The following is a 22166-nucleotide window of genomic DNA, read 5'->3' as shown; positions in this document are numbered from 1 at the left end:
CAAACAAATCCTAAAGAGATTGTTTTGTGTTAGATCTCTTATGAAAAAGTTTGTTTAGTCAGAACTCTCCGGGGTCAAATCGACCCCAAACATATTGTCACAAAACAAAAGTAAACAAAAGTATTTTTTTTCTTTTATAGCACATGGCAGGATTATCAACTGGGCAAAGCAGGCAACTGCCTAGGGGCCCTGGACCACCAGATTTACTCTATATCATTTAAGTCTACATAGTGACATAGTGACAGTGATTAATCGTAAATGTAAAATTTGCAGCACCGAAGTACAATATCAACTATGACATGTCCTCCATTCTCCATGTTGTGGTCCTTGCCTTAAAGAGGGACTCAAAATCTTTAAAAAAAAATTCAAACAATCAAAAAAATCTTAAACTAGTCTTTTATTGTTTTAGTTGATATCATGTTAATTTGTTATTGTTGTGTTCCATCAAACTGCACACAGGAAACTGAGGGCAAAGTAGTATTATTCCATCAAAGGAGTACTGAAAGGCTGCAACCAACAATTATTTTCATTATCAATAGGTCTGACAATTATTTTCTTTAATAATCGATTGATTCTTTTTATAAAAGGTCAGAAAACTGAAAATGCTGATTCTTCTTCCCTGAAGCACAAGTTAACAGATGACTGGTTTTGTCTGACCACTACTCAAAAACCCAAAGATGATGAGTTTACTTTCATGGAAAACTGGGAAAATTATCAAATATTCGCATTTGAGAGGATAGCATCAGTGACTTTTGGCCATTTTTTGCAATAAAATGACCTGAATGATTGATCAGTTATCAAAATCATTTCCAATTAATTTTCTGTTAATTGACTAATCATTTAATCATCTTATCACTTCAGCTCTAGAGTACTATCATGTAAAGTGGGGATCCATTGGGGCCCTACAACAAACTTTTACCCAGGGGACCCCATAGAGGGATAATCAGACATGCGCATAGCCCATATAACATAAATATTTCCTTATTTAGTGTGACAACAATTCTTTACAGTCATTTCTATATTTTGTCACCTTATTTAAATGATCAAGCCCAGTTTGTGGCAAAGGGAATGGTTACTATGTCAATACATTTCTACATACTGGGTTTAATTAAGGTGAGGAGAAACGAAAAATCAGTATAATGAATTTGGAATTATTATTTCTTTTATACATGTACCTGTGGAGTCTATGGGACTCTAAGTACTGGGGAAGTAAAGCCAATCTCACCAAAACACAAGGGATAACGTATTTATATTAAAATCCTATGAAATAATAATTAAAATATATCAAGTCTCTCTTTTCCAGATCCAAATCAGGCTCACAAGAATAAACAAACAAGCTGTCCACCACATCATCACATCACCATGGCAATTGATTCAGTGATGTGTAGTACATGCTCTATTTTTGTGCAGCAGACTGTGGTTCCTATTAGGCGGTTGGGGGAGTCCAACTGTGTCCCACTGCTTGGTAGAAACAGAAGGAGTTCAGAGGTTTCAGATAGAGACCAAGTGCTTGGTTTGCTCTGTTTTATGCACCTTCATAAGGAATTCTCAGTGAGGGAAACTCTCATCCTACTACTTCTTCCCATCCAGACTCTATATCTGTTCCTTTACTTTGCTTCACTTTCCTTGATCTTGGCAATGTGTTGTTTCAGAGACTTCTGCAGATTGTCAATAGTGCTCTAGCTGCTCCAGCAGTGCAGCATCTGATCTTCTCTCAGATCCCCATTTTTTTCCACAAGCCTGCTTCCATTTTTCATAAGTGCATTTTCCTCTTCTGCCGTCTGTCTTTGCAGCTCTGTTAGATACGGTAGCTCTCAATTCTTGGCATGGATGAGTACTTTACATCAAACGTCATGATGTAATTTGGCAGATTCATACTGTACAACTTCTTGGCTATATATGCCACATAAAATATCAAACAGGAATCAAATATTCTAACAATCTGCTCTTTCATTCAGCTCACATGTGATCCAAAGAGCAACATTTATATCAGCACAGTTGCAACTTTTAGAATTTGCTTTCTGTTTCTTATTTATTTCCATCACTTTCCACCAAAGGACAATAACAAGGCATGAAAATCAACCAGAAATCACTCTTAAAGTTGCACTGGTGAATCATTTATTTACATAAATCTCATATTACCTGAACATCATGTAACTGCAAGCTGCATCCTGTTTTCTCTCTCATTAGGCGTCATTATTGATGCAGTGACTAAAAAGGTCATTGAAACACAGTGTTACTATGACAGGATGAAAAAAACAACCCAAACACAGAATGTGTTTCTGGCTTTTTAAATGCATCATCCTATGAGTGTTGTTAAGTATGTTTTTTTGTTGTTGTTTTTTTTTTTTTTTTTTTCCATCCAAATTATAAGCCTGTGCCAAACCCAGCGGGAAGCCATAACTAGAGGAGAAGTTGCATTGTCTGGTATGCCAGCAAGAGAAATACTATTGTATGAAACCATTCCATTGGGTGTTTATATATAAATATCTGGACTCATAGATTATTTTATGTGCATACACAGCTGTATATTGTGGAATTCAGAGGCAGAAATGTAGACTCATGTCTCTGTATCAGTACTTTCACAGTCCACAGTGCTGCCCATAAATTCATTACTCTTTTATCAGCTTCAGGCTTCGCTTCTTTCTCTCTCTATTCTGCATTTACCAGGAACTGATATGTGAATTTACTCTTGTTATGAAGCTAAAACTACATTATGTTAAAGGCCAAAAAGGGACACAGCTGAGCGATGATGTTCCTCTTGGCAAACTCCTGTACAGCCCTTCTCTTGTTATACTCTTCTGCTTTTATCAAGGTTAATTAAAATTTTCACCATGGCTTCACACAATTTTCAAGCTACTTCCAGAATGTTTTTCTTTTTTTGCAAAATGCACGCCTTTCTCTCTTCTTTAATCCTCACCACTCTCCCCCCACAGTTTCCAACAGTCTCTCTCTGCTCTTCCCTTTCACAAGGGTCCTTTGGCCATCATTAGAACTTAATGAACTCAGTTTAATAATCAAGGGAATTAGTGGAGTTGTGTTCGACAGTAGCTTTGCCGTATCCTACAGGCATTGTGGCAGCTCTTCTTCGTGTTTGAAACGAGCATCTCCTGTGTGTGAAATGTGTTGTGTTCTCATTGTGTTTTCTGTGTCCCACACTCTGCTATCAGGGGGACATAATGGGATGTTCCACATCTTCCCCCTAATTAGTTTCGGAGTATGTTCAGTAGACTTAGCAGATTGAGTCAACTTATGGGTATCTCACAATGGCCCAATTCCCCCAAGTACACTGATGTCTGGGTGATAAATCATCTCTGTCTGCCTGCTGTAAATAGGCTGACTTTTGAAGTGTTGCCCACAATGTATGGAGAGCGGTGTTACGCGCTGTATCCATTAGCCCACATGTGTCTTGCTACCTCCTTCAGGCTTAAATGCACCACAATTAATTATGTTTACATTCTCTGCTGGCTTCGTAAATGGATTTTCGACTGATATATTTATCTTTATGATGATTACTTTAACATGTCAGAGGTAAATACATTTCTCCTCTCAAGCTTGTATTACAGCCTTGATGGAAACAGCAGCTCTTGCAGGGGCATCATCCCTCGAGTTTAACACATGTTCCCTTTGTCAATTTCTCTCAGCCAGCCATGATATTGGAAATTATTCTGCATTAGTGTGCATGGAGCCTGGTAGACTTCGGGTGTTACTCCCTTGCAGCTGGGTGTCACATTCAAATAGAAGTAAATTAGCTGTCGCCAATGCTAGGCTTGGGGCTGCTGCTATGCCTCAGAGACTATCCTTTTACACTAGGTCTCTGTTCACTGCCCAGCCAATGCAAGGCAACAAGTCATTATGGCACCAAGAAATGAAGATGCACAATATAATTTGAGACAAATGTTGTTTTTTTATCTGAGGATGAATTACAACTATAGAAAAGTACTGAATCACAGCACCGAGAATGTAGCAGTGTAAAAATCACCTGCTGTTTGCAGTATTGCTTGAAGAAAGCTGAAGGATTAGGTACTTGGTTTGAATCTCTGCTTCTGCTGCAGCAGACAGTTGCCCTCTCATTATCTACTGGCCAACATTGACTGTGGAGCTGGACTCATTACCAGCAGCAAAGCCCCTGGGACAGGACAGATTGGCAGATTGGTCTCCAGAGTGACACACAGCCTGTCTTGTCTCATGAATCCATCGCCCATCTTTTTTTTTCTTTTTTTTCTTAAATAGTTCCAAAACTATGTAGACTACTATAGATGCATAAGTTTATGTGTGTAAGTCCCCTCCACTCATAATTACTGTTCCTTCATTTGGGCTGTACTGTGCAGAATGATGTATGTGCAGAGTTTCTTTTTAAATGTATCTCCTGAAGGGGGAAAGTTTCTCTCTGCTCACTGAAAATCTGAATCTAATCAGATTTTCTAATTTGACAGTAATAGTCTGAGTTAAACACACAGATCCCTAATTAGGGTGCAACATTTATAGAAGTCCATGTTAGTCTTAAAGCTGTGGATCATTAGCAAGAAGCTGAAGGAATATTATGAGGCTTTACTGACACCTAGTGGTCAAAAAGTGTAACACAGGCAATGACTTTATATGGAATGTTCAGTATTTATTATCACAATAAGAGAACAATACTGCAAGAAAGGATGGACCTTGAAATAACTAAGATGGTATATAGTGGCACCAGGGATACTCTGTACAGCACATCACACATATTACAAACACATGCAATCATGACTCCCATTCACAATACAACACTGCTACAGTGGACCACACAACAATACAGAAGACGTGTCTGCACAATAAAAATAAAAAGTATCAATATGATGTCAACACACACACACACACACACACACACACACACACACACACACACACACACACACACACACACAAGCATAAATAATTAATTGAAAGTACCAGTATACAAAATATGCAATTATCTCACTTTTTGTATGAACTGTGTAGTGTTTCAGACAATAAATATTAACAGAAGCACTGAAAACATCTTGTGCATTGATATGAACTCAGACATTGATGCAGAGCAACAACAGGTCTGTACATCTGAGGCCATCCGGACTGTAGAAATGTCATCTGTCTGCTGCAGTTATCAGAGGAATCTTATCATTAATACTAATAATAATTCACCTGTCATATACTCCACAAAATTCTTGTTTTTTAAAACTATTTTGCTGAATACTGCAGCCTCTGATTTCCATTTTATGTTTAACATAAATATCTAATCTCATTAATTGACCAAGAGCTGATCAAGCACATTCTTCTCTCTTGTTCCACTCTAAAATACTGAACTCTTTCATTCAATAATCCTTTGTTTTTTATAACTTTAACACAGAAAACTTGATTCCGATTGCATCTACTCTTAATAGTTGAGTACAGTGAGTAATGCTCATGTTGACGATTTTCATTCTTTGGGAGAACTATGCATATATATACACACTTCTTCAGATGTAACACTCCAACACTAAATTGGCTTTCTTAGCTTTTCATACTATGAAATAATGTTGATGTGTTTTTTTCTTTTAAAAATCAAGTTGTAAAAAGTTCTACTGTATTAATAACTGACAATAATCTTCCATACTCACCTCAAAAATGACCCTTAACTCATTATTGATGATGCACTGATTGGCATTATCATTAGAACACCTTGACTGGCTAGGTGAATTTAATCCCACCTTATACCATGTAATGCCAAAATGCCTGGGTCTCATTATACCGGTAAAATATTTACACTGTTCATGAGCAGTAAGTTGGATCCAGATTTATACATGCTGCCATATGGGGCAGCTCCAGTGTATGTATGTGTCTAAGAGGAGGAGTCCTCCTCCACAGGGTGGAGAGCGTGCCTCTTCAGCAGTGTCTTTAGTATCTCCACTTCCCGCTCCGCCTCCCTCAGCTTCTTACGTAGTGTTTCATTGACTTTATGGAGCCTCTGGTTGTCCTGAGAAAGACACATAATATTTATATGATGTATGGGTAAATTCAAGTACTGTGCAAAAGTACAGAGGAAATATTATCTGCTGTGGTAAAAAAAAAACAACAACAACTAACCGCTTCCAGAGATTCATACACGGGTTTGTTTTCTTCGTCTGGCTCTTTGGGCTTTTGCACAATAGAAGCTCTGTTTTCCCACTTGGCACAGTGTCGCTGCTTTCTCTGGGGCACTGGGCTGGGACACGAGGTGAGAGCAGGCGACGTTGGAACCAGCAGAGCCGGCTGAAAGCGACTGGCCTCAGGGGAGGTTGCAGAAGATAGCTGGGGTCCCTCTGTCTGGGTGCCACTGTGGACTTTTCGTGGCCTTGAATGTGAGGGGACTGGGGAGTCTGGGCTCCAGTCTTTGCTGTCATCTGATAAGTAGGGGAAAGGACATTCTTCTGAACCTAGAGAGTGGGACATAAGTCATTCAAATGAGACCAACTGCAAATCCAGATTGTGAGTCATTATGTACTTAACTTTCCACTTTTCAGTTAAATTGATTTGTGTATGCTGTTATCACAAGTATATCTCACATGAGATTCTCACAAGATCTAAGCAATAAATGACCACAAAACAAAATGACTCAGTTCATGTGTATTAAAACACAAGCCAGTCACGTAATTTGGGGAGGCGTTGTGCAAATACAGCCCCCATGTTTTTATGATGTGTATTGGTAAGTCAGTCCATATTAAGTAAAATCGAGAGTTCTTTTGTTCTGAACAGAGTAGCTTTCTCGCAGCAGGTGGGCAGCCTCAGTATTACTGTAAGTGAAACAGTTCCTAATGACAGCCGGAGGGAAATCACCCCGACAGCAGGCCCTACACTCTGCAGTTGTTTTCTTTTATCTACAGCAAACTAAAGTGAAATCATGTAAATACTGACTTTTACAGATTTCTCACAGTATAGCAGGCCTTGATTACAGGAAATACCTTAAACCTGCTGCCACCAGATGGCACATTTCATTACAGACTCATTGATCACCTTCATATTGCATGTCACTGTCCTTATAGCTGTGAGTGTACCTATGTCAGTGTATGAAATACCATGTGATGATTGGGGGGCCCGGTGCCATGGGCGATACTTCCAAAACAGAATAGACATACTTCAGCCACTAGATCCAAGTAGCTATACAAGAACAAGCATGGTTGCGTTTTTTTATTGGTCTATTTATTTGTTTGTTCTGTGATATAAGGACTGTTTCAGTTTTCTGGGACTTTTATTTATTTATGAATACAGTATGAATCAGGTCATGTTAACATTTTTTATTGGATGTTTCAAATATGCAGAGGCGGTGCAATTTGCATTCAAATGCTGTAAATGCTTTGACTGCAATATATTTTTACTGTGTTATTATGAAAACGATCAAGATTTCGATAGTTACATAAAATAAACCTTACTGTGCAGATAAATAGAAAATAATTAGGCCTATCATTGAGACCCCCCTGATATTTCATTTTGAGATTTTCAGGGGGTCCAAGGCGCCGATTAAGGGGTCCCAGACCCCCCGAGACCCTCTGTATTTCACACACTGACATGTGTAGAAACCTGTGTCTGAGAAATCTATGTGCTATTAAGTGAGCATTTATCATTATAGGTTTGATGAATGTGATGAATACTGAGTGTGTGTGTGTTTCAGTGGGAATGTTGGTGGTGGTGATGAACCCCATCACCCCAACCCACCCTCTGAAGTGCCCATGGTCACAGGAGTGGAGCTTGGTGTCGGACTGTCTGTGGTCATTTTGGTGTTCTTCTTGCACTCAAACGCCACCTGGTCCTTGCACAGCTTGTGGCAGTTCATCCCGCAGTCTGAACAGGCCAAAAGAATGTATAACATGTCAAAACAGGAACTAGCATTAGCCTAACTTCAACAACTGACTTTCCTTTGAACACTATCTGTTCTGCAAATGCAACTACCAGACCTTTGCATGCTTACTGTCAAGCAAACAAATAGTTCTCAGATCTTTTGAAGGACGGGGGAGGGGGAAAAACTGTGGCTCCGACTGCAGAAACTGTCGTTTTTTTCTTTTTCATGTGCTGCAAGGTTCAGCTCGCAACATGCAACAGAGAAAACCACACTACACATTCTTAAGATAGCTCCTCTTTACCTGCTCCCCACAAGACAATGTGTGTACCTCTACTCAGTACGAACTTCTCGTTTAATCTATGCATGACGCTGACTGACATTTGGCCCAAGATAGACCTGCCAAAGTTGCACAAGAAAGAGCGCAATAATTACCTTTGCACCTGTAGCCTTGCTTGATGACACCCCACAACTGTGAAGGAGAACATTCATATAATTGAATATCAACAAGCGAAAGCAAAACTAAAAGCAAGATTGCTGTAGATTTTGTACAGTGACAGCAATAAAGCAGTTTCTATATTTCATCATACAGTCTCATCTTTCAGTTTGTGTGGTAACTTACAAATCCTGAGCAGTTGTCACAGAAGGTGGGTTTCATGTATGTGGTCTCCTGGAAGTTATGGACAAAGCCCAGACCCAGTTTGGAGCAGATGACACTGGCCCGCATGAAATAGGCTGTGATTTCCTCTCTGCTGACAAGGCCTTCCCTGGACAACCACAGCACATATACAGTGTAATTTAGTAGAGAAAATAGAGCTGTAAATTATACAGAAAACATGCAAAATGAAGAATCAATTTCAGATTTTAACTTGGTACTTTTGTGTTTGGTATGGTAGGGCCTGATTTTTTTTATGACTGAACCCACTCAACTGCCAATGTGTTAAACACTATATATCACTTTGCCAGTGTGTAATGTGAAAACTTGGTATAATCAACACTCACTTTAAGTCTTTAAGGGTATTACATGCTTTTCTGTGGTTTGGGAGCATCATATACAATTGGATGTGCATGAGAAATAAAAGAGTTAATATTTAGTGGTGCTTGTGGTTTAGTAGTGCAGCTATTTTATGTTTCCTGTTGCTACACTCATCACTACATATACCACTTTTGCTTCCTCTACTCTGAAGTCACAAATGAACTCGGAGCATGTGCGTGACCTGTCAAACACTTACTTCTCTTTGTCCATGACACAGAAGGAAAAAGGAAAGCTAGCAGCAATTTTCTCAAAGTCCTCTTGAGAAATGAAGCCGTTCTCGTCGTGATCGTAGTTCTTAAACACGGACTGTGGGAAACAAGAGACAAACACCATTGTTGCTTGACTATTAGTGAACAATAGCTGCAAGAGTAGGCTGTCAAAATGGCAGCAGCCAGAAGAATAGTTAAAACAAATGATTATGGTTATATAACAGCGTTACTAAGTAGCTGTGTGGAGGCTACACTTAAATAGGAAGCACTTACATCCACCATTCTCTGCACATGTTTGCTGATGGTTCGGGGGTCAGGTTTGGGAGCCACTCCTGGTGCCCAATCCACAACCACTGGAGGTCTAGAGGGTGTGGCTGGCTGATAGAAAATTAATGATACATTAAAAAAACAAGCATGAGCATGAAAATAAACATGTAGAATATTATATATCACACAAAATCCATGCACAAACACAGATGCTACAGATGGTGCTGATCTAAGCTAACCAGCTGCTGACTGAAGTGTCATATTTAGCATTAAGATATGAGATTGGTATCAGTCTTCTCATCAGTCTTTCTAACTTTGAAAAATAAGCATATTTCCGCTCGTATTAATATGTCAAACTATTGCTTGAATACAAAACAATAAACAGTAAAGGTGTGAATTTGTGTCTGCTTCTATCACTCACAGGTGCTTTACAGTTCTTGGGTTCCCGAGTGTAAGACAGTTCATAGATCTCATCCTCGGTGTAGTAAAGGTCCAAGGACAGCTGTAAGGAAAGAGAGAAAAGTGTTGGCACATGGGAGGAAAACAAAGAGAGAAAGAGCTCTTTGTATCCCTAAACTTCTCTTTGAAACATGTTCTGATGAGGGAAAAATGAGGTCATAGGGTAACTATTATCTCTTCATGGGCATTCTGCCGTTCAAGTACGATTAAAGCACCACACACAGATAACACAACAATACAGCAATCTGAACTCACTCTCATTCACACTCAGTCCGTCACCCACACACTTATAGATCATAGACTCTCATCACACCCACACAAGCGCAGACAATCCACATGCTGTAACACACTCATTTGCATCTGTGCTTGCGTTCAAAACAATCTAGTGAATCACCCGAGGCTACATAAAAACTGAAATGTGTCGATAAGTTGCACTGAAAGGTGCATTACCGTAAGCAGATGGACCAGGTCCTTGTTAGCGTCCAGCTTGGGTGGGATCTGCTGGAGCTGGATCAGCTCGTTAATATGGCTGTAGAGTGCCTGGAGCTTCTGGACATTCACCTTGTTGTCCTCAACGTAGTCTGACATGGCCTCATTGACCGAAATCAGGTCTTTGAGGTGGACGCCAAGGATAGGGATTTTAAAACCTGTACACCTGTTGTAAGCTTGTCTATAGTTGTCATAGTTTCTGCAGGAGGACAGCAGGTCTGTCATCTCATTCAGTACCTGAGGGGTAAAAAGGACGGCTGTCACTTAATTCTCATAAGATAGTAAAATATCTTGTTCTTCCCTGTAATAATACATGTGATAAAATCTTTAGCTTCAGCTCTTAAATCAGCTGGATCTTATGCCGCTAGTTGTCTGTTACCTTGGTGACCTCACTGGGCACATGTGAGGTGGTGTCCTTCAGTCTGGAGATGGAGCTGTGACAAAGCCCTCCCACCACCGCCATTAGTGTGTTGTAGTTGTGCATAAGATGTAGACACTGGTGGATGCACACAAAAAGCACACATATCAGTCCATCCACGCACACACACATATAAATACGCACAATTAAACTTGTTCCAGGTAGCCCTGGTTATATAATGCACAACGCTGCAGTTATATAAGCCACTTATATTGTTGGCTTTTTCTTGCCGTGCGCTGATATCTCACTCTTTTTTGGAAGTGCTTTTCCCTCTCTTTTCAGTTCTCTAATTCATGCTGTCACTGGAGCATTATGGTGTGAAATTCATTTCCACACCCATGGGTTTTGAGGTTGACAGCAGTGAGCAACAGCAGACTGGTGCATTAGTGTTACAGTGCAAGAGGTCCTCCAGGGTAAAAGCCCGCCTAACGGCTCCCTGAAGCCAGCACAACACTTCTCAGCAGGCTACATGCAGCCTCACACTGGAGTGGTTTAACAAGCAAGGTCTTATCAGCGACTGCACTCACGAGTCATTCTTCTCTTTTCCACTTCCACAAACTCCTCAAAATCTAAGAATGTTCCTCTTGATAACTCCATTAGCTTATATTCAGTTAATATTTTTCTATTGGTAAACTCTTTCGATACGCTAAAAGCCTGCAGCAGAGCTCTTGAGAATCATTACCAGCTCTCTGTGAATGTGCATTATGCAACTGACAATTAAGCAGCATCTATAGTGTTGCTCAGAATGTGACAATAGACTGTCATTAGTTGGATAAGGTGTGTGAACAATAGCACGTAGATGCAAGCAAAGAGGAAATGTGTCAAACACGGTTCCTTTTTTTTTTTTTTTTTGGCTAAACATGGAACAGAAGTGTGAGAGTAGTAGTGTGGGGTTGATTTAACTACCTGTGCTACGTGGATAAACTTGGTGAAAACCTCAGCTCTCAGCTGAGCTGTCGGCCTGCTCAGCACCATCAGCTGAACCCACTGGGAGATACCATTACACAGGGCAATGGAACGCTCCATCACAGGGATGTCCTTCATGCAGCAGTTGCGAATATAATTCTGATAGTCTGCAAACTGGTGGTGGGAGCAGAGAGAGGAGGATAAATAGATGCACGGAAACTGTGAGGCATTTCCTTTGGTGGAGGAAATAACCTAATGGTTCTTCGAAGTTCATGAGGAAGCACGTCAAATAAACAAATCATCAATGTCCAAAAGATTTGAATGGTCTTTTATGTTGATATGAGTGTGTATACTCACTGATATCCTGCAAAAGGACTTAAACTCCAGGAAGGTGAGATGCTCAGCCAACTCAATGGGCTCCAGGTGGTCAAAAAGAAGAGAGACTTTCCTCTTTTTACTGCTGTTAGCTTTGATCTTCTGGCTGGCCTTCCACGACCAGTCCCGCTCATTTCTAAAGTATAACATGACCACATTCACTATTAGGAATGTAAAATGCTATGAGTGATATAGTATTAGTAAATTACTATTGCTTTAGACTTAAGTTTCAACATGAATTTGTTTGTTGACAGCCATTATTCAAAGCTACATTTGAACACTATTTTGGATTTTAGTCAAGATCTTAACACTCAAAATGAGGACATATAGAGGCAACAGCACTGCATGAACCATTGACATATTGTTGAAAATATATTTCCCAAACTAGTTCGTAAATGTCTTGCCAATAAAGCTTTAAGTGGAACAAAAACAATTCCAATACCTTCAATGAATTACATGTAAATTTTGCATAAAACAAGGCACAAAGCATTTTGATTTTTTTTCGATGTAACAGCACAGTCGTGAATTGTACATTGTGGATATGAAACTTTTACTAAATATTTTGTAGTCAGGTGTGACATATAGTCATTAAATGAATCACTGGGACAAGAAAACACAGAATATACATATACTGTATATGTGATGTCAAACAGTGTGAAAAAAACAGTTTACTCTTACTTTGAAGCTACTTTAGAGGCTTCAAAGTTATTCTTCAAAGTTCTGTGTTCTTGATCGTGACTGTTGAGTACTTTCCATGACCAAACTGAGAGTCATGTGTAGGCCTAATGTCTCAGTTGACAGCTGGTCAGAGATTAACACTTACATCCATTTGGTCTCTAGGAGAGAGCAGAGATGCTCCTGTCCCTGCTCTCTGATCAGCTCCCGGAACTGGTCCAAGCTGTCTGACAAGCTGTGGTGCAACCGGAACATCACCCAGCATTCCTGGATCCAATGCCTGGAAATCAGAGATGAGACTATGTCAGTGATGTGAAACATACAGCTTAAGTTAGACTGTAAAACTATATAAATGTGTTAAACTGACTTGACGAGGTAGCATATCCTCTGGCACTCTGTTGGCTGCTCGTTGTCCATCGCTGTTTTAAATGTAATGACTTTAGATAAGGAACTGATGACTGTTGACTGATAAGGGAGTCAGCTTGTCAGTAAATCTGCTGATCTATAATATTATCTAGCATAGTTATCTTTTAAGTAAAAAAAAAAAAAAAAGTGAAAATATGGTTGATTCGACTGCAGAGTTTCTTTTGTAGAAACAACTCATTAATAAAAGCCTCCAGCAACTAAACTAAAAGGCAAACAGAAGTGACATTTGGTAATGTGGGAGGAGGTGAGTGCATGAAGCAAAACTCTGATGAGCATCACTGAATGAATCATACTGGCACACAGAAGTAAGTGAATAATAAATATACTGTAGAACAACTGTTGATTAATATCCATGTGTTTCTGGCAGCACTCCGATCATGTTTTAATCAATGTTGTCAGCCCATAAAGTCTGATTCATTTATTATTACTTCAATTAGCACATGTTGACCACAGAACACTTTCCTGTGAATTTATATACAGTACACACAAAAGCACTTCCTTGTTTTATGAAGTGGCTTTTATAAATAGACTGACACTATGGCTCTCCATTGGCAGAAATCAGTTTCAAGAGATGCACATAAAAAGGCTGATTGCGTCATGGGAGCAGAAGAACTGCCCACGCAATCTCAAGGCCAGACTGTGATGAAGGCTGTTAATGGCCCCCGTCTCTTCCCCTAATCCTAACACACACACCGAATTTATTTGATGTATCCTTTTGGGTCTTGGGCTCAGAATGAGAGAGTTAAAAATAGCGGAGGGGCATTCGGCGTTGTGTGCGCTCTGACGTTGGTTTGTGAGAGCAGGGGCCTCTTTAAGCAATAGAGAGTCTGTGTTTATATATAGTTGAAGAGGACTTGTATGTGAAAGAGGCAGAGGTAATTAACACCTGAAACCCCAAGGCTGCTTGCCAGGCCAGTAAGGTCCTCTGAGAGGCTTCATGACGCCACCGCTGTTTCCTGAATGGAAGCCTAGATTACAGGCCCTCCACTCAAGTCACAAGACACTACAAAAACCATGTTTTTTTCTAGCTGTGAAGAGGAGAAAATGAAAGAGATGGAATCAAACATTTTGAAAGAGAGCAGATACATGATGGTGATAGACTCCCTGTTATCGAATGCGTGATACACCGGGCCTAGATTGAAGGAAATGTACAGCTAAAAATGGCAGAGATGGAGACAGAGATGTAAAGGGTCTACAGCAACTGACAGCAGGAGTAAACACGACACATGCCACATTTAACACGGACAGCTACAGGCTGCATTGTAAGCCAAGTACGAGCTTGATTGCCCGTTGCTGTTGACAACCAAACGAAAGCAGCACACAGCAGATCCAGTGATCTGAACCCATGTTACAGTGCACTGGCCAATTGTAATCACCAATTGGCTAATGCATTTTTGAATCATCTGGCTGTATAATAGTTTTATGCTGGACTATTGAAGGATATAGAGTGATGAGTTTATCTAGCAGATCACCGGAGGAGATGAGGAGACGGTGCATGGTCAGGGTGATGTTCAACAAGTGGCTGCTCCCACATACATAACCATCCGAGTCTGCAAGACAAAAACAGACATATTGAGTGTACCATCATTTCTACAAAGCTGAGCGACATCGCCTATTACAAGACAACATGTCATGCCCTTAAAATAAAACTTGCACCAGTGACGTGGGGTTTCACTCGTATAAGTGGTATCGGCAATGTTTTCTCATACCATCCCCTCATAGGGTCAGTTATAGTCATCTGTAAGGCTCAATGGATGTGTGCAGCATGTTTTGTGGACATACTCTTCTTCTTTAGTTAAAAGTGAAAACTGGAAAGACATCTTTTAAATTTAGTAAGAAAAGTAAAAGATGAAAGAAAAAAGTAAGTTTAAAGATCCCCTTCAGACATGTATTAGGACATATAAAACTACTCTGCTTGGAAATAATGTGTCTGATATGGTTTTTCCACAAAAAAAAGTATAATTACCACTTTAAAATCCCTAAAATGGCATTCACTCCTTCTCCCTCATTGAAATTTACAGTCTAAAAAAATTACAATCTATAAATATGCAAATATATTTTATTTCAGATGTTAAACTGCTGGACACAAGATTCACTGTAAAGTCCATTCTCAGTGTTTGATGGACAAACTGTTCTTCACAAATACTCTAATGATTATGTACATAGTGCTTCATATACAGTGAGCTGAGAAGGAGAAGAAGAGTAAAGAAAGAAGATATAATAGTTTAAAAACCTCAGTGGTGTCTTTGCAAACCATAACGTAGATATGTCCAATAATAGAGAGGAGTAGGTTAACCAGGTGAAACACCAACTGTATACACTCATAATATCCACCAACCCCATCTCTGCAAATCTGCCTTTTCCTCCGAGTGTGTGAACCTCTGCGGCTTGATTGTCTCACTACCTTAGTCGCTTCCTTTTTCCTTGCATATATATCACTTCCTTTCTTTGTGACCAGTGCACCTTTCCTTATCTTGGTTGTCTGGGTCTACACTAGTACGACTGACACCTTGAGACCCACAGAGCGAGGAACTTTCATGTCAGCTTCTTTAGGAAAAAGAACTACAATACATGTGTAACAAAATATTACATAACGTCACAACGCCAGCTCTGAGTTGAAATTGCAGAAAACGCATTTTTCTACCTACTTACGTGAAGTAACACAACGTTTATCTTCTGTAAGACTTAAAACACTGCTGCATGAGGTGAATTAGTGGTTGACATAAAGAGGAAGATTGACTGCATGTTTGGATATATGATTTATATACCAAGGGAAATTTTAGGCTGTGTACCTCTTCCTTCTACAGCCACAGACAAACTGTAGAGAATGAACACTGAAGAGACTATTGTTCAGTGTGCACACATTGTTCAGTTCACACACATGAAGTACGTGGATGAATTCTGAAGTCTTGTTCCCCTTTAAGGTTTCTTAACACTATCAAGGACATCAGGCGTCTGTGGACCCACTTTTAAACCATATCACCTTGGAAATATCTCAGATGCCATGGCAACATGTTTTCTAATCTTTGTTATCTGTAAGCAACTGGCCACTCCAGCCGCAGCTGACTAATCCAGCCCTCATATCCTGCATGGGGTGTGTTTCTGTTTGTAACACGCAGCCAACTAAACCCACGTATGTCAATGATCTCACTGGTTAAGTCAATAAGAGAGTAAAAGAGACAAGTGAAACAATATGTGATATATTCAAAATGACACAGCTGGTAAAGTATTAAAGCTTCTGTTTAGTTACAACACATTTATACAAAGCATTTCTTCTTAAACCCAGTTATTAGCCTGTTTTTACTTTAATTATCAATCTACACTCATGTTTTAGTTCACATTATGGTTACAGTTACAGTGTGAATCAGCCAAAGTGAGACCTATGGCAAATGCACAACAGGAAGTCATGACTCTCCATCAGGTAAACAATTGCTCAATCCTTTTTTTCACAACTTTCCAACCACTAACCCTCCCTGTGCCGGGTTAATTGCCAGAGGAAATCCTCTCTGGACTGTCTGTTACTGACTGGAAAATTAGGAAAGCTGCTGCCTGCTGCACTGTAACTGTACAGTACTGTATGATGATAAACATGGCTGAGGGCACGCAGCACCTGGCTTACTTCTGAGGTTATCTCAGACATTCATCAGCCGTTCCAAATATGCGTGTCGCTTTTCCTTGTTTTGACAGAGGCTATCAGACTGGTTGGTCCCTTTGTTTTAGAGGAATCCAAGTCAGATACAGGATGATGGTTATCGCTCCGTACTCAAAACAAACTTCTCCATAATAACTCAAGACTCACTGTAACTTTATGATTAACACTGTTTGCATCCACACTTTAAAGCAGTGATACTTCTGCAGTTGCCAGGGGACACATGGGCTCAACTAATTTGATTTACAATTTGATTTAAAAAATAAACAGATAAATAAATGTTATATATATTCATAGTGTTAGCTGACTCCACATGCCAAGTCAGCTAACACTAACACTGCATGACTAAGAGTGCATGAAAACTACTAGCAAGTGAGGAGAGGTGTTGAAACAGCTAAAATAATGTATAGACCTACTTTTATATGTAATGGATATGGTTAAAATAGAAGACTAAATGTAATGGATATTCAGTTAAAATAGTTAGCTTAAGGTAATGGATAAAATGGTTTGCTAAAAGTAATGAATAAACTATTGAAATAGTTAGCTAAAAGTATTGAATAAATTGTTGAAATAGTTAGATAAAAGTAATTAATGAACTGTTGAAATAATTAGCTAAAAGTAATGAATAATCTATCGAAACTGTTAGCTAAAAGTATTGAATAAACTGCTGAAATAATTACCGAAACGTAATAAATAATCTGTTGAAACAGCTAAAAGTAATAAACTGTTGAATAAACTGTTGAAACTATTAGATAAAAGCAATGAATAAACTGTTACAATAGTTAACAAATAATTGTTGAAGTAGCTAAAAGGAATGGATAGATGGATGAATAGTTAGCTTCAAGTGATGGATAAATGATCAAACCTTCTGGCTTTTAGCTGCCACTCCAAGTAGCCTAGTAGTGTATACCATCCACTCTTATATCTTAAATAGTTAAATAACAGTTTAAAATCCATTCAAATGAGCACATTTGTACATGACAGGTGAAGGCGTACTTGAGTTTGTCTCACAGGGCTGTCAGTGTCCATCTCACAAAAAGCTCTATCTGCCTTAGAGGCTGGGGGCTTTCTATAAGGTCAAAAGAAAAACTTACATTCTCACTGTAAGACACTACATTTAGAAGCATTTTGCTATCTACAACTTACATAGGCCTACTGCTTTACAGATAGCTTACAGATTTCATATCTCATAAAAATTAAAAACTGTATTTACAAACTAAATGTAACCTGTAACATACAAGAAACTATATATGAATTAGGTTGGCACTGGGCACATTGTGACTGTGCAGTGCAGTCCAGTGTGGTCTAGGGAGAAGGATGACGTCAACAGCTATTGATCCACACCTCATAGTGCTCTGCATTTCAAAGGCTGGTCAGCATCTAAGGACCACTGTTTGGGGAGCTGACCTTTCGGCGCAGCCAGGCTTGAAGCTGCCATCAGGTAATCCTTCAAATAGCTCTTACGTGCACTCTCACATTTGAAAAGGTGGCAGGACTCGTGGACCTTGGGGGTTCGCCTGTGATGTGGGCCAGGAGGAGCTAGACTGTGCTCCATTTTATCAGGAGAAGCCATTCAAGGAAAACCCCAGTCGTGACATACTGTACTGTTATGACTGTGAGATACCATCTGGAGCATGTGGACAGTGATCTCATATTTTGCATAGTGAAACTAAAATTGCTTTTTTAAACCAAGTGTTCAGAGCACTGTATGATATTGATTGCATTACATGAATCTTTAGCTCTTCTCCTGGTGAATTCTATTCCCTTCATTTCATCACGATGACTCGTACATCTGAAATGAGCGGCAGGCTGTCATTACTGCCCAGTCCTATCTCTCTACTGATAAATGTAGTTATGGGATGTCATTTTATGTGCAGCCCATTGTAACACCTCTCCATTGCTCCATTTGTGTAACCAGGCAACTGCAATTTGAAAGCTTCTCTCTTCAGAGACGCAATCACCATAACTCTGAGAGCACTCCAGACAACTTGATGAAGCCAATGATCTTTGCTTGATTGATCCAACTACAGCCTACTCAATCACTGCTGTCCTTTTTTTCTTAAAAAAAAAAAAAAAAAAAACACCCTCCACCATATGGCAACATTATTACATCTTGCAGGCAGTGAAATAGTACTGCATTAATTGACATATTCAAGCAATCCTCAAAGAAATCCTCCACATTTTTAAATCAAATGAAGCAAAAACACAAAACCAGAGTGGCAAGCATCAGTGGGATTGATTTCATCTTTAAATCATAAAATCCTACATTAAACAAAAACAAATGCAGCTACTGCAGTAAGAAAATCCATTCCACTTTCAAATGCAAAGCTCCTTTTGTTAAGAGGCCTGTCCAAACTAGCCAGAGATTTGTAGGAAAATACCATGAAAAGGATGGAAAAATCAGAGACTTCTAAAGAATTACAATAGAAAGATGTGATCTCACATAAACCACCGTCTGGCTTTTCCATGTGGGTTTATAATCTTATCGGTTCCCAGTGACAGACTAGCACCACAAGTCTGTTTAAAAAAAAAACAACGTTTCAACGTGCTGCATTCAATTCAAACTTCTGTGCTCCTACTGTGTACTTCAGTATTTCAACTCTGGTGCCAAGGCAGGTCAGCGTGGACTTACCGAAGACCTGCACACAGGCCTGGACGAGCTCCTCCCAGCTCGCCCCTTTGGTGAGGGGTCCCAGGGACATCATGGATTTACCCGGGGCGGTCTGGGCCGGGCTGGGTTTGTGGAACCTGTGAGGACGGCCTGGAGGAGAAACTCTAGACCTGGGGCTGCACACCAACAAAAAGAAGAGTGAGGGGGAGGAGGGAGGGACAGAAGGGCTTGTGATAATGAAAGTGTTTTTCTAAATTGTGTGTGTGTTAAGATTTATCTTTTATATTTACTTAAGTGTTTCAGGCCATTATCTTAAGAGACAACATATTATATTTATTACACGTATCAATGGATTTGTTAAATAATCATAAAAAAGTAGAGCTATTGTTTGAATTCAAGAAACCACCCTGGGATTTTGCTATTCATTGTTCTCATTTCCTTCCTTTAACTTGGGGAAATACCGGTTGATTGCGGACATCCAGTTTATTCTGTTGAATGACCAGTAAACAATTTGTTTTAAAAATATGCAGGTAGGTGTAGCAGCTTAGAAAGTAACAACAAATCAGGTTAAGGAGCCTATTACACTTGTGTGTAAAATAGCACCAGTTTTGATTTACTCACCGTTTTGGCACGAATTCAGACAAACATCTGCTTATTTACCTCTAAGTATAAAACAACATAACTCTGACAAATGAAATAATCATGTTACTGTTCTAATTAGGCGCACGTTTACTAAAATCACACCAAAAACTCCCCAGTAAAAATCCGTGAAGAGATTGTCTGACTTACGCATCTTCCTTTCCCTTTTCGTCCGTCGCTACACTTTCGTTTTGGCTGTTTTCTTTTGATTGACATCCCATGGCGAGATATTGGGCGACGAGCGGCTGAACTAGGCTGTCCATCTGTGTTCTCCTCGATGGGAGCATTTCATCGCTCTGCTTGGCTCAGTGCGCCTCCGCGGTCTCAGCAGCATTGTGCTGACTCGTCAATGAACATTACACAATTAAGATTCACCCAGTTTGTCCGTGAGTGGGCGGCCGCGCTGCCGGGCTTGTCACTCACTGAGAGTGGGCTAAGTACTTCACCAGTCGTCACCACTTGCTTCACAAGTCATGTTCCTACAGGTTTATACTCTACAACTGTGATCAGGAATGTAGTTTGGTCGGTGTCTCTCTTGAGGAGGGAAAATCCAACATTTTACTATTACCTCACTCACTTTGAAATTGTAATAAGGATTATTAATTTGATCACATTTCTGCCTCCCAACTCGAGACTCCACACCCACACCCTTATGCTGTCCCGTATCAAATCATATTCACCCAAAAAAAAAAAAAAAAATCTCATTAGATTCACTCAAAATCATGCAGGGTCTCTTGGGGGTGCAGAACTGTGAGATGTGATTCCCCCTGTAGTTTATTTTTTTCTGTTCAGTCTGCAGAATAGGAAAAGGGTGGACCTTCCTCTAAAGATGTAGGTTCCATTATGAGAGATAAACCGTACCATAGGTGGTCCACATAGGATGTTTTCTTAAGTCTTTGAACTCCTTTATGGAGTCTGCTGACTCTTGTTATACTTTTCCAGGTGGTGAACAGAGACATCAGACATCATACCAGTGAATAACAAGAGGTTGGTTAACATTGGATTCCAAGTGAGACATTCAAGGGCCATAAAACTAGACTAAACTAAAACTAAAACTACTGAATAAAACTGTGACTCAAAACATAACTGGTGTGTTTCCCTAAGGAAGGAAAGACACCCAAACACATTAAAGTTTTAAAATAATATTCTTTAATGAAATTAAGAAATTAAGAATATTTTTCGTATTCTTTTCTTTTTTAGATTCACTCTCCTCCACAAAAATCTCTCCTCAATTCAGCCTGCAATAGATGTAAACATCCTTACATGTAATATAACTGGAACTGCAATTAATCACAGCTTTTATTTGGCCATTAAACATAGAATTTAACCAAAAGGAAATTTTGCGAAATTAGCTCTGGAGCTTTGCGTATGCCCTTTTCCATTTTTCTACTAATTCTAACTGAGTATAACCTCAGGAGGAGCAATACCCACCGTAGGCCAAAGCATATAAGGTGCATACACTTTGAGATAAAATCCCATAGTGAACTCCCTTTGGTTAGGTGTTGGCCACACAGTTTGGATTCATGTATTTCCAGGCAGAGTGAAGTCATGAGAACCTGTATTAACAGCTGTCTAGTTCTGATAAGATAATATGTCTGTTCCCTTTTCTGTCGCTGCTGTTATCAGGCTTGACAGTGATGCCTTAAGCCTGCCCCCATGTGGCTACAGGCACATCTAAATCTGAGATCATATTTTTTGTCATGACATTAAGCCCCAGCCCAATAGGTTCACAGAAATCTACTGCTGAAGTCGAAATAAAGATTGCCACATTTCATATGAGATTTCCAAAAATAAGCAGCATTAGCACTTGGGGTTTGTGCTACCTTTGACCATTGCCTCTTGTGACCAGTGAGTTTCCACCCCACCTTTAACCAACAATAAAGTCCTGATAAGGAAATTTAAATGTAGACAAGGACAAAAGGACATGTACTTCTGCTCGAGGAGTGAGTTGATTAAACTTATTCTAATCCTGTTAAACTTATCTCTCTTATACAATAACACTGTGTAGATCCTATCCAGCATTTTGCACAGACCTCATGCAAAGTTACCAAAGTCAACCGTCTCTGTGTGAGGGTTTTAACTAATGTCGTTATTCTAATTCTCATTATTTAACATATTATTCTTTAAATCATTGTCTTTACTTAGGGATGTACTGCAGGCATACACACACACAGAGCGCTGACAACACCCTACAGGCTCACAAATA

The 22166-nt window shown here is 39.6% G+C and overlaps 1 protein-coding gene across 1 annotated transcript; it reads right to left on the bottom strand.

Moving 5' to 3' along the window:
- Positions 1-4590: 4590 nt before the first annotated feature.
- Positions 4591-20914, bottom strand: LOC122998786 (RAS guanyl-releasing protein 1-like). The gene is made up of 17 exons (XM_044375779.1): positions 20111-20914; positions 19343-19497; positions 14506-14611; positions 13003-13065; positions 12784-12915; positions 11943-12096; positions 11586-11759; positions 10641-10757; positions 10223-10498; positions 9735-9815; positions 9320-9424; positions 9034-9143; positions 8424-8568; positions 8237-8273; positions 7681-7806; positions 6076-6404; positions 4591-5965 (listed from the first exon to the last, which is right to left on the bottom strand). The coding sequence occupies exons 1-17, from the start codon at positions 20245-20247 to the stop codon at positions 5831-5833; spliced, it is 2382 nt and encodes a 793-aa protein (XP_044231714.1). The 5' UTR covers positions 20248-20914; the 3' UTR covers positions 4591-5830.
- Positions 20915-22166: the final 1252 nt, after the last annotated feature.

The sequence above is a fragment of the Thunnus albacares genome, chromosome 15, assembly GCF_914725855.1.
Source record: "Thunnus albacares chromosome 15, fThuAlb1.1, whole genome shotgun sequence".
Classification (NCBI taxonomy): Eukaryota; Metazoa; Chordata; class Actinopteri; order Scombriformes; family Scombridae; genus Thunnus; species Thunnus albacares.
Note: the sequence above shows the minus strand (reverse complement) of the source record. Positions and strands in the feature narration are given on the sequence as shown.